General features: G+C 41.1%; 1 protein-coding gene and 1 long non-coding RNA gene across 12 annotated transcripts in view; one reads left to right on the top strand and one right to left on the bottom strand.

Annotated features, from left to right (window-relative positions):
- The window catches only part of LOC135191455 (uncharacterized), a 171,678-nt gene that overhangs the window by 16,989 nt on the left and 142,427 nt on the right, over positions 1-12,262 (top strand). The window lies entirely within an intron of this gene.
- BEGAIN (brain enriched guanylate kinase associated) overlaps positions 1-12,262 on the bottom strand; it is a 194,450-nt gene that overhangs the window by 125,376 nt on the left and 56,812 nt on the right. For 6 of the 10 annotated variants that reach the window (XM_064173099.1, XM_064173021.1, XM_064173512.1 and 3 more), the window contains one exon: positions 9,661-9,689. The exons of 1 other annotated variant lie outside the window; for it this stretch is intronic. In XM_064173099.1, coding sequence (XP_064029169.1) covers positions 9,661-9,689 — 29 coding nt within the window. Of the gene's footprint in view, positions 1-9,660; positions 10,175-10,456; positions 10,616-12,262 lie in introns of those variants that run through there. 3 more of the 10 variants (XM_064173426.1, XM_064173183.1, XM_064173350.1) reach the window with 3 other exon arrangements.

The following is a 12,262-nucleotide window of genomic DNA, read 5'->3' as shown; positions in this document are numbered from 1 at the left end:
GCTCTGTTTCCAAAGCTACCTCTTGAGTTATACAAAGGGCTAATTAACCTTCCTTGTAGAAAAGTCAGGACTCCTGAATTTGGGCCTTTCTTAAAATGGGACTTGGGAGGACTGTGTTTCTCCTAGAGTCTTCCTGCTCTTAATTCCTCCAGTAGAGAAGGAGTTTAATAAAGAGTACTTGATATAAAGACACAACGTAAACTGGTGGCATCTTGCAAAGGAATAGAACAGGACCAAGTAAACATGAAAATGTGCCTCAGGAGAATCCACAACTGCTCATGTCATTGTAGCAAGGGATCTTTGGCACATACCAGCACAGAGTACTTCTTTGCCCTCCACAACTTGGAAAATGGAAGCTAGGTGAACGATGAGTCTTTCTATCAGTCCTCCCTTCTATCTTTGCTCTCCCTTCTTCATTCTTTTCAGGAAGCTTACCAGATATCTCTGAGCTCCAAAGCAAATGCTGACCTTAACGGGGCTGTCCTAGTCTACATTGCAAAGCATATACTGAAAATCTACTCCGAAGCCTGCTTCTCATGCCTATTGCTCTTGGTTGTGTTGGTACAGCAACGACAGGGATAAGCTAGGAAAAATCTTGCTCTTCCTGAAAGTTTGGGAGAGGTCAGAAATGAAGTGAAACTAAACTCTTGAGGCTCAGCTTTGGCAGGGTCATGCTTATAATGTGAGTTGAGAAACTGGGTGCTTCTTTACATAACTCTGCCTGGTACTCTGCAAGGCTGCAGGAACATGTCAGAGTACAGCTACAGCAGCTGCTGGTGTACATTTGGACAAAAATAAGCCAGAACCCTTCACTAAGAGCCTGTTTAATGAATACAGCACTGGGAAGACACAGGACTGAAGGCCTCTATGGATTTGTGTAAAATCTCATTGCTCTGCTTGTTTTGCCTAGGACAGTCAAATTTCCATTATGCTGAGCTACACTGCTGCTTTCCAAGTGATTTACTTAAACATCATTGATACTTTGTCTTTCACCACTCTACTTACATTGCTTTAGGCTAATTTGTCGAGTTTCTCATTTCTATCTAGCCTTCAGAGTGTTTGTCTCACTTGATCTTTCACTCTTTAATTGTCTCTCATCAATCTAAATCAGAATCCAAATACAAGCATCATTTCTATTCACAAACTGGGAGTCAAAGCTAAGCATACAATTTATTTTGAATCCAAATAGAACTGTTTAAGTGCTATAGATTATTTATATGCAATCTAATGACCTTTCCCTATAGAAAGCATCACTTTCCACATTATGAAGGATGTGCCTCTGTCCATGAATGTATTTTGTTACCAATTCCCCACTGAGTTGTTAAGAATATTGAGTAGAGCTCTGGAACATATTTTCAGTCACCCATGGATCTGCATTAAAGATTGGAATATATTTGGTACACGTCCATCTGGACTCATTGAAACTACTGCTTCCTTGTTAGGGGCCAGAGAGAGGATATAATATCCCAAAATGACCCAGAGTTACAAACTTAGTTAAATATTTGTGTGCAAAGTCCTTTGCCTTACATTTAGTGCTGTGTAAATGTCATTTCAAGCACCTACATCTGTAGGACATCTTGGCAGAAAGACCAATTATACAGATAATTTCTTTTTCTAGCTGTAGGCTACTCTGTACAGGTGAGGCATTGAAAAATACCTTAATTTGTGCAGTAGCTTGGTTAAGTCAGCGTCCCTGAGTTAAATGACAGCATGTAGATTTGACACTCTTTTTAACAGACATCTACAGAAAAGAGGAATATTGATGGCTTATGTCCTCCAAATGCCTAGTGCAAGAAGGAGCTCTTGATAGATGATGTAGGGAATGATGAAAATGCCATTCATTGCTGGGAATTCCAGTATACCTTAAACTGACTCTCTTGCATAAATGACAGTTACAGCTAACAGAAACCTAAAATGAGCTCATCTGTTTGATCTGATTTATATGAGGTTTTCAAAGTTAAGGTCTTCTGCTCCAGCATGAATATGAAACTTAGCCTTGTTGAAGGCAGCATTTTGGAGCTGTTGAGTCACGAGGCTCTTGTGAACATGAGGGTCTTTGTGGCCCAGTAGGAACTCCATGAAGACCTCAGTGGCTTCCAACAAAAGCTGGATGTGCCTCCTTTTTTTATCTAGGACAACCTTCTCCTCTTTTTCCTCTTTATTTCAAAGGTGAGCAAAACCAAGGTGAGGTGGTAAAAGTTTTCCTTTAGCTCTGAGTAGCTGAAATGGCATTTGTGTAATCATGATATCCCAGTATGTCACATTAAGTCAGTCAACTATGACTCTGCAACAATATTCCTCTCAAATATCATTTGCCTCTCTAGGTACAAGTTGGCAGCATGATATCTGTATATGTTTTTGTCACACACAACTTCTCAACTATCATTTTGCTCACAAGGTAACAGTTGGACAGGTTCAGGATGGAAGCTAGATTTCCCAGTGCTTTACAAACAAATATATGAGGAAAATAATGCTTTAGGAGGCAATACAAATGCATGTGACATGGAGGCCCTTCTTATCCCAGTGTAAACATTACTAAAGTGAAGCAATGAGCAGTGACTGTGTGTGCTGTCAAATGACATGGATCTTTTTACTCCTGGAAGAATTGAATGGCAAGACTTCTGAAGTTCACATGAGCAGGGGGCTGGTCACACATGTAAGAGAAATCCAGCAAGGAGCTACAGGCACTCATGATCCTGTTATCCTGCTTGAAGATTCTGTAAATTACACATCTCTCATAGTCATGAATCCCAAGAAGCACGATTATAGCTCACTACCTGCTGCCTATTTTCCAGCACATTGTACTTCAAGCCAAGCTGGCTCTAGGTTATCACTAGAATGTTAAGACAATTCAGCCCCTTCATTTTGTTCTTTTTTTTTAATGTGGAAAGCTTAATAGTTTTGATTTATTTCAGATGCTTTTGATTTTTAAAGAACATTGACTGAAACGTGGTGATGCAGACTTTTACTTGAATGCATTCTAAAGTCACTTGTGTGTAAATCAAGGATTGATTGCTAAATTAAATTGCCTAAGCTATGCCAGCAGCGGCAGAGCTGGCAATTGCAAAAGCCTGTAATAAAGTGTGGCAGACAAGTTATCTTGTTCCTTTCATCAGTCTGTGCACTCTAGCAGCAGCAGCAAGCATTCAAATTGTACTTGATTTCACCACAGAGCAAACTCAAGTGTGGTTCACAAACTATACTGCCCTTGAACCATCTGGAGTCTGCAGCTTGGAACCTGTTATACTCCTGGGCTTATAAAATTGTTTTGTTACTGCTGGAGCCATGGCCACTGTCTGCTTTGTAAGCCACTGCTTTCACTATTCAGTACATATTCCCCCAGTAGATTTGCTCAGGGCATTTAGGTAACTGAAGCCTAGTCATTATTTGCAATAAGAGAGCACCTGGTTTGCCAGCCTTTGAATTTTGCCGCTATCGATGACCATTGTGTCTTGAGGCAGGGCGAAGCAATCCAACAACAGAAAATGAAACTGCTCTGGAAGCTTTACTCCCTATGCTACAAAGTTTTGAACTAATAACACTATGAAAAAAGAGAGCTTTTCCATAGCAGCTTATATGTTATTGCTTAGTGACACACTTTGCCTTGCAAGAAGGAGGTAGGCAGAGCGTGGTATTACCTAGGTCCAGCCTCTTCTCCTTGACTCGCTGCAGCTCTCAGGTGTTGGCATGGCTCATCTCCTCCTAGCTATTTACTTAATCTCTTCAGATATTCGCTCAGCTCCCACTTTCCCCTGCAGGCCCCTTCACACAGCTATGCTTTGCTTCATTCAACTTAGAGAATCTGTTTTGCCCTCTTTTCCTGTTCTGTTTCTTGTTTACTCCACTCTATTTATAGAATCATAGAATGGTTTAGGTTGGAAGGGACCTCAGAGATCATCTAGTTCCAATCCTCCACCATAGGCAGCGACACCTCCCACAAGAACAGGTTGCTCAAGGCCTCATCCAACCTGGCCTTGAACGTTTCCAGGAAAGGAGCATTCAGAACCTCTCTGGGCAACCTGTTCCAGGGTTTTACCACCCTCACTGTAAAGAACTTCTTCCTACCATCTAGTTTAAATCTCCTGTTTTCCAGTTCAGATGTTGTAATGCAACAGGTGACTGGAGCTGATTTTTTCCATTGCACCAGCCTTTCAGATCATTCCTCAGAGCACAGTGTTGTAGGACAATATAAGAGTAACCCTCCTGCCTCAGCTGTAGCGCTGATTTGAAAGACTACCACAGGTGACAGTAGTAGGGGAAATGACATGTAAGGGACTTCAGTATGAGCTACATAAGTATACTGTGCCCCTGACAACACTAATACATTTCTTATAGGTGCTGGTGTAAGCACATCAGGATGGTTCTGCACTGAAACTGATCTCAGTTTCAGAATGTAAACGTGTCCATTGCTCCTTTCACTATGCTTAAAGCTCAGTCTAGTCTCAAGAGGGGAGAGAAATGTGTGGTTTAGCTGTTCTGCAGTCACACCTTGGATGGCAGCATGAACAAACCAGGTGTGCTGAAAACAGTACTGCAGGGCTGCTGCTGCTAGGCTTTTCTGGGACACCAAATCATCTTGCAAAGCAGAGAAAAATGAAAAACCCTTTTCATCATCCTTTTGCCTCTCCTTCTTATGAAATGGATCAGCATTCACCCAGCTAGATGACTTCTCTACCATGAATTCTGATGACCCCAAACACAAAATGCTTTCATACCAGCATTTCCCTATGCCCTGTTTCTTTTGAGCTGTCCCTTTGCTAGTGTCCTCAGCTGGGATTTCAAGTCCAAGCATTACCAAGCTGGCACATAATGCTGAGCAGATGCTAGAGCTGCTGCTTGCACAACTCTGCTACTGTCCTGTGGCACTATGGCTCTGTAAAAGAAACTGGATCCTGGTATATCAACTATGGAAGTGAAGACAAGACTTTGTGTAAAGTAAACCATATTTGTTGGTTAACTTTCTAAATAAAAAGGTCCTCTCCTTATGTTCAAGTAACTATGGTAAAATTAATGGAGATACAGGCTGAGAGAAGGAACAAGGATAAGGTGGGGATGGCAGGAAATTGCAATGTATTCATTAGCATATGAAAAGGGCTATATTTATACTAACGGCAAGGAAGGCAGAATGATCTAGTGAGCATTTTGAAAGGTATTCACATTTTCACTAAACTGCCAATGAAACTTCTCTCTAGGACTTCAAGTGCCTCTGATGCTCCTTTTGAAGAGACTGATATTCTCTCCTTACCACAGATGAAGTCAAACATGCTTGAGAAACGTCCAGGTCTGAAAAGTCAAGAGACCTGGATCAAGGTGCTGACTTACTACCAGATGTATGAATAAACCAAATTACTTTCATGTGTTCTGAAACAAGGACCACATTGTTACCTTACAGTTTTCTTGAGACATGGATCATTTTTAACAGAGATCTCTGGATGGTTAGTGTAGAGACACTATTGATGCTGCCACAATAATCCTCAGCTGGGGAATGCCATGGTTATATTGCCATCTAGAAAACAGGATCCGCTTCTTTACAGGCACTAATGCTTGAGCTTGGCAGTTGATGGTGGTGATGATGTGTCCTGTTTTATGTACTTTTAGATACACAGTTCAGTCTGTTGTAGATCTCAGAAACATTAGAACTGTGACTATTGATTTACAGAGTTTTGAATTGTCTTTGAAACTTTAGCAGTGCACTTCAAAAGAAAGAAAAATCTTTTACTGAACAATCTCTGTCACCTAAACTGGCATTTTCTGTAGAGGGAGGTACTTGTACATGTAAGAAACATTGAGAACCTGATCAATATTGCTACACAAAAATCTGAAGGTATCTTATGCCAAACCTTACAATGCTTTCCCTTGAAAGCTGACTGTTTAACCTGTATTTCAAGTAGGATTAAATGGAAGTAAATAAAAAACTACCAGGAGTTCATACAGAAATTACAGTGGAACTTATCTTTCATTTGCACATCTGGCCATGCTATGAGTTCAAGCTGACTTAAAGGAGCAATTTCCAGAGCTCTTGCAGTTTTATGTGCCAGCCACCACAGATCTGCAAGTACTCCAGACCTGGAAAGGATGTGTTCATCTTGAATATATATATACCAAAGACAGCAAGTGCTAAGAATCAAAATAAGAAGGTGTAGGTATATTTGAAATGTATTTAGTTTAAGTCATTGTTTGTAGACATAAAAAAGAACCAGATTAAAAAAAAAACCCTGTATTTAAAAGGTTATAATCAGAAGTAATTAATGTTTAAAGTGACTAGGTAACCATACACAGCCAACCTACATAAATGCAGATCCTCAAGAGGTTTGTGATTAGTAGTTAGCCTTGCTTCCAGCCTAATGTAGTAGTACCTTGAAATGCTATAAACACTATGTACTGCTAAGAATTCTTCAGTGTGAAGACATCATTGCAGTAATTGATCCTTCTAGCTGATTTCCACCCCCCATACACACACAAAATAGTATGTTTCCAATTCTAGAGGAAGTTCTCCCTGTGTCAGACTGAATACTGGTGACTTCCCACCTCTGCTTCCTTTTGCTCCTTCCACCTGTAACACTGTCACCCGAGCCCCTGCAGGAAAGAACTGGATATGACATTGCAGGTCACAGTGGCCCTGTGGTCTGTAAGGAGAATATATTACTACAATGCCCGAGGAAAATAGTATTTTTCCAGCTAGACTTCTCCATGCAGAGGAGTGAAGTAATGCAACACTAAGAGATAGTTCACTGTATTATTCATTGCTTGTGTTACCCTAGCTCAGTGAATTCAGAGCTCGATAAAGCATGGGTCATCAATGGTTCAATTTCACAAGCTCTTGAATTTGCCTGTATGTCTGAGAGGTAGCCCCAGTTCTTGGGGGTGCCTGAGATGCACTGTGCTAGAAAACGTGCACAGCTCACTCTTAAGAGTTCTGGAACTGTCTTGTAACATTTGGCCTTGCGGGTTCCCAAGAATGGTCAGTGCAGAGCAGCCCTTCTGAAAAGCATAATGCTCTGTATCTGCTCTTCATATTTAAAAGATCTTCATATCTTGAAGTGCACTAAGGAATGCAAACATGGATTTCTATAACCCTGGAAGTGTTCAACCTGACTGCATAGGTTGTCTTGTGAATAGCCAGCTTGCTTCTTTTCTCATCTTTGTCCAGCAAGGTTTCATTTTTATGAATCCCTGATTCCCTTCCCCTCGCACGTTTTCAGGAACCTTGTGCACTCAGTACCCCAGCTCTATAGTTGGTGTGGAATCACCCCTAGTCCTTGGGTCGACACCAGCCCAGCAAAAAGAGAACGGAAAAGGAGCTGGGCCCAGGAGATAGAGCAGAACATATTCAAGTATTGTGTGGGAATGGCTTTCCCTGTGATGCTACACTGGTTTCTACATTTAACAAAAGATACCTGACCTGCCTTTTCCCCTCTGGTTTATTACTTCCTTCTGCTGGCTTCAGGATATTTCTTTCCATGGCTTCTCTGAAGCTGCAGTACTTAAACGACAAGATAATATGTTGTTTGTTGTTTTGGTTTTGATTTTTGGTTTGAGGTTTTTTTTTTCCCTTCTTTTTATGAGGTGTCAGACTCAGGTTTATGAAAAACCTAATTATCTCAGATCTTAGTGTTCACTGGGTATTTACAGTAACTACTCCAGACTTTAAATTGCTAAGACTCCTGTCAGTTTGCGTCCAAGATGATGATTATAGATAGGGAGGCTGGAAGATTTCAGGATGGAGCAGCACAACTGTGATGGATCTCAAGAGAGATCCATCCCCCAAGAATACAGGGAACCTTTGCACTGGCCTTGTACTGGCTTGGGTGCTGGGGACAAACCTCCATCAGCAGCAATTTTTACACATGAGAATTGCAACTCATTAAACTCCTGGCATGGCTTGACCCTTCTCTTGTTGGAGTTAATAGTTAGACTCCCACTTCCTTCCGCAGGCAGCATGGACTTTTTCCATCTACACAGTGCTCAAGAAATACTGAAGTAAGGCTTGCTGCATGCCTGACAGCTGCAAAACTAGGGTGCTAGAAAAGTGGAAATGTATGGCTGTTTGCTCCTGTCAGCAAAATTCTTCTGTTTTCAATATGTTCCTGAGCTCCTTAACCTGGACTTTGTAGCCCATTATTGCAAATGTGGTAAAAGCTTGTTTACTAAAAGCAGAGGCCAAAGCATGTTCAGGAAATTTGTAGAAGTATTGTATATGTGCATACATGCTTATCAAGCAAAGCTGTAAATATGTGTTTGCTTGCACCTTTTAAGAGATGAACTCATGGCATGCATGGGCTTATACCACATATGATCTCGTCTGAAATTCTGACTAAACCTAGGACCACATTCTGGGGTGTTTCCTCAGTTGTTACTCAGGAAAAACTTGCAGCCTTAATGTTAGCATGCTTATACACAGGCAAAGCCATAAAACATCTCACAGGTTTTTTTTTGTTGTTGGTTTTTTGTTTATTTTTTGGTTTTGTTTTCATCTCCAAAGTTATAAAACCCTCATCAGTATGAGATACCGCCCCCCAAAAAAAGTATAGCTGAAGCACTTTATGAAGGCTGTTAGAAACTTTTGAACATGTGTTTTCAAGCCCACTGTAATTGACTTAACCTCCCCTTTTGCAAATGAAAAGCAGTATTTGCTCCCCCACCCCCAGCCCAGAATTCATTAAATAGTTGGTCGTTTCTCTTTCGTTTACATTTGCCACTTCATCCCCATGTTTTTCCATAATGTTAGAACTTCACTGCATTTCTAATAATGCAGGATAGCCATTCCAAACTCCAGAGACCTACAAAGTTATGCTTGGACAACTGTTGTCACTAAGCAAAGTCTCTAGGTTCAAAGGAGGAATTTGAGCTTGTCCAATTAATCCAAGTTAGAGGGTGGCCAGTGTTATCGGTTATTAAAATAAGATCCATAAAGCATTTAAAGGATAGTAAGAAGTTTAGCTTAAAAGTTTGACAATAGCTTGGGCTTTTATTCATAGACAGGATTTTATTTCCTTTTAAAAGAGACTAGAATACTTTTTTCTTTTCTGCCCTCTCTCAACAGCTGGTACAAAAGCGTTATGCCCCAAAGCAGACTTGCACTCGGACATAAGATGAAAAACTTATAAAAGCCATCTCCTTTTGCTTAAAGCACAGAGATGTGCTGAGGAACTGGTACAGCATGACAACATTTTAAACACACAGGAGACAGGATTTATCTGGCTGGTATATACAATATAAAACGAAAATCGAACACCAGTGTTACAGCGTTATATTGAAACAAGCCACAGTAATTAGATGCTTTGAAGTCAAGCCTATATTTTCTTCAGCTTTTTCATGAATTATTGATCCACTTTCCTCATTAAATGGATTGGCAAGCTCTTGCAGTAAATGGACAAGTGACTACAACATTTATATAACCAAATATCCTGTGCATCTGGCAATAAAACCTGTTTGTGTGTAAAACACAGTTTCTGAATTGCTCTCCCTGTAAAAGATTTACTAGAATAACCACATTCCTGTTCTTTTGTCTCTAAAAACAGCTTCCCTTGCAGCATCATGCAATCCACTGTTTTACACTGATCATGTTAAGCACAGTATTTTCTAAGTGCCTGCATCATCCTTTTGTGCAAACGAACATTTCTTCTCTATAATGAGACGCAAATAAACTGTCTCACTTACCTTATTTTCTCCATCTCTGCCGCAGAGGCCTACAAGAAATCAAATAATAGGAGCAAGTGAATGAAAGGAAACATTCACTCTGCGGATTTATGCATAGTTAAGGCTTTCCAAATGGTTTTCGACAAGTGTCTACAAAGCGACGGTGAGCGAAGCCCACATCTGCATTAGCCGAAAATAACAGTGACAGATGAAGTGGGGACTAAAGCGGCGCGCCGCAGGAGCACTGTATACCCACGAGCCATGGGCAACAGAATGACTCAGTTGTAGCGCTGAGGCAGAAAATGGGGAGGGAAGGAAAAAAAACCACCACCGACGAGCGAGCAGCAGCAAGTAACAGGTTACTGAGCCTCCCGGGTTTCAGAGGGAAAGTTGAAATGCAGAGCTCCCCTCTGCCGGGTGGGCACGGCAGCAGGGCTCTGCCGGCTGGGGAAGGACCCTGGCTTCATCACACGTGAGCTTCGAGCTCAATTCGTCATCTTTCACCGAGTCGGACAGATGGAAGGGACACAAGCTTGCCTCCTTAGTGGGAGTTTCCAGTGATCAAATCACTTTCCTCAAGTAATGCTCTATCTCGACAATTAGCATCTCAATACATGGAGGCTTTTCTTTAACCCTTTCCCTGCTAACCCCAGCTGTAGCCTACGAGTTGGTACCTGCTCAGGTCCCTCTGCCTGCGGCTGCAGCCGGGCTCCCCTTAACCCTTTGCCGTAAGCACGGCACCTCCATAGCCCTGAATCTTCGCGTCCCAGCAGAGCCGTAGGTGCTTATTTCATGAATGTGTTTATTTTCTTCTTACCGTATAGGTACTGTAAATCGCTACTTAGCTGTAACACAGAGTCTCATCAATCTCTCTGACATTACTTCCATGAAAGCATGGTCTTGTTAACTCTTGGATTTCTTTTTCTTCATTATCTTGTGCCTGTCCTTAATCGCTGCTTTCATTTCATTCTATCGCACCACGGGTACAGAATATCATCAATCCTTCTGGTTCTGCCTTACTGTGACTAAGGAATGAGCACCCGGAGCAATCCTGCAATCTCTAGAGCCAGATAAATCCCAGCATCACAGAATCTCTTATTTATACTGAAGGCATTACTCATTAATCATAGACACTTTAAAACTTATTGATTAATGGCCAACAATCATATTTGAGTATGAAATAAATTAAAGATGAAAAATAGGGAAATGTAAATTTAATCAGCTAACCAGCAGGAAATCTGTCAAACTGCCTAATAAAACATCCCAAATGATAAATTGTTGGTTCTTCATTGGGTCACTCATCTTCCCTTCTTCTCATTTTTGATTTGCCTATTAGATGAGTTGTCAGCCAGGCTGGTGTTTGCTTGATCGTGTCTGATGACATAGATTAAGGAGTTTAGGCATTCACCATAAGTTGGTACACAAGCCAGCTGCAGGAAAAGCCCTCCTCAGCTTCAGTAAGTAATGGATCTAATGCATGTTTATATGGTCCTTGCATGCCTTGAGGAAGCACAGGGCTGCCCATGATAAATCCCAGGTTTTGAGACTACAAATCAGACCCTGGCTCTCAAAAATACTTTCTCTAACTTGTATCTGTCCATTGAATCTATGTGTATTCTGTAGTATACAAGAAATAATGTAAGCATTGCTGACCAGAAAATGACCTACAGGGGTTTTCTCTTTAGACATAGGAAGTTCCTGGCATCCCCCTGGGCTTGACAGTTTGGTTTTCTGGAGATGAACTTTCAAAAACTACTTTAACCATCATGTTCTTGTCATTCTGTGCAGACTGGACATAGTTTTCTCTAGGGCCACTTATTATTGCTTTGCTTGAACCTGTGGAGTCACTCATGAAGAAAGAATACTTGGACTACCTGATTGCAGTCGTTCTGTTAGGGCAGTTGCTACAGGTGTAAAGTAAAGCTGCCTGGCCTTGCTTTTGCCTAGTGCTTTGAGTATTGCAGTACTCAAAAGGTTGGGTTGGGGGTTGTTTAGTGTGATTAAAGCAGAGGATGGAGAGAAGGAGCTGTAGGCTGGCTTTCTGGCAACACTCATCTGTGAATACAGGTGAGTCATTTGCTGCCAATCCTGACTGGAAATTAGTGGTGGGAAAAAAAGAACAGTAAATGCCTGACACCAAAACAAAGCAGAAAACTAAACCAAGCTGCAATTACTTTCATATGAACTATTAATTTTTTTTCTTTGAAAAAAATATTTATGCTATGGCCTCTTTTGTTCCTCCTTATTGTAAAAGCTGCTTGTTTCATGTGATGTGGTCAGTTATCTTTTGGACCATTAGGGGCATTGTCTGCCTTTCCCTCACTGTCTGTGTAGTAAATAAAAGAGGATTCCTCTCTGATGCGGGAGCAATGGGTTCAGCTCCATCCTCTTCAAGGACTCAGGTCAGAGACATTTCTAGGCTGCAGTACTGCAATGCTCTGTTACTTCTTTTGATGGAGATCCACTCCTAATAAATAAATAGGAGTGAAGCCCAAATGTTTGCTAGGGCATTTCCCTGAAGAACAGCTTATCTTTTCAGGTAGTGGTGTTTCATAAGAAGGTCCTTTTGTCATACTTTTGTTATTTAAAAATAAATTACTTTATTTGTATGTTGTTTTTTTTT

Source organism: Pogoniulus pusillus, chromosome 1 (genome assembly GCF_015220805.1).
Source record: "Pogoniulus pusillus isolate bPogPus1 chromosome 1, bPogPus1.pri, whole genome shotgun sequence".
NCBI classification, from domain to species: Eukaryota; Metazoa; Chordata; class Aves; order Piciformes; family Lybiidae; genus Pogoniulus; species Pogoniulus pusillus.
The sequence above is the reverse complement of the archived record's forward strand: the minus strand, read 5'-3'. Positions and strand labels throughout refer to the sequence as shown.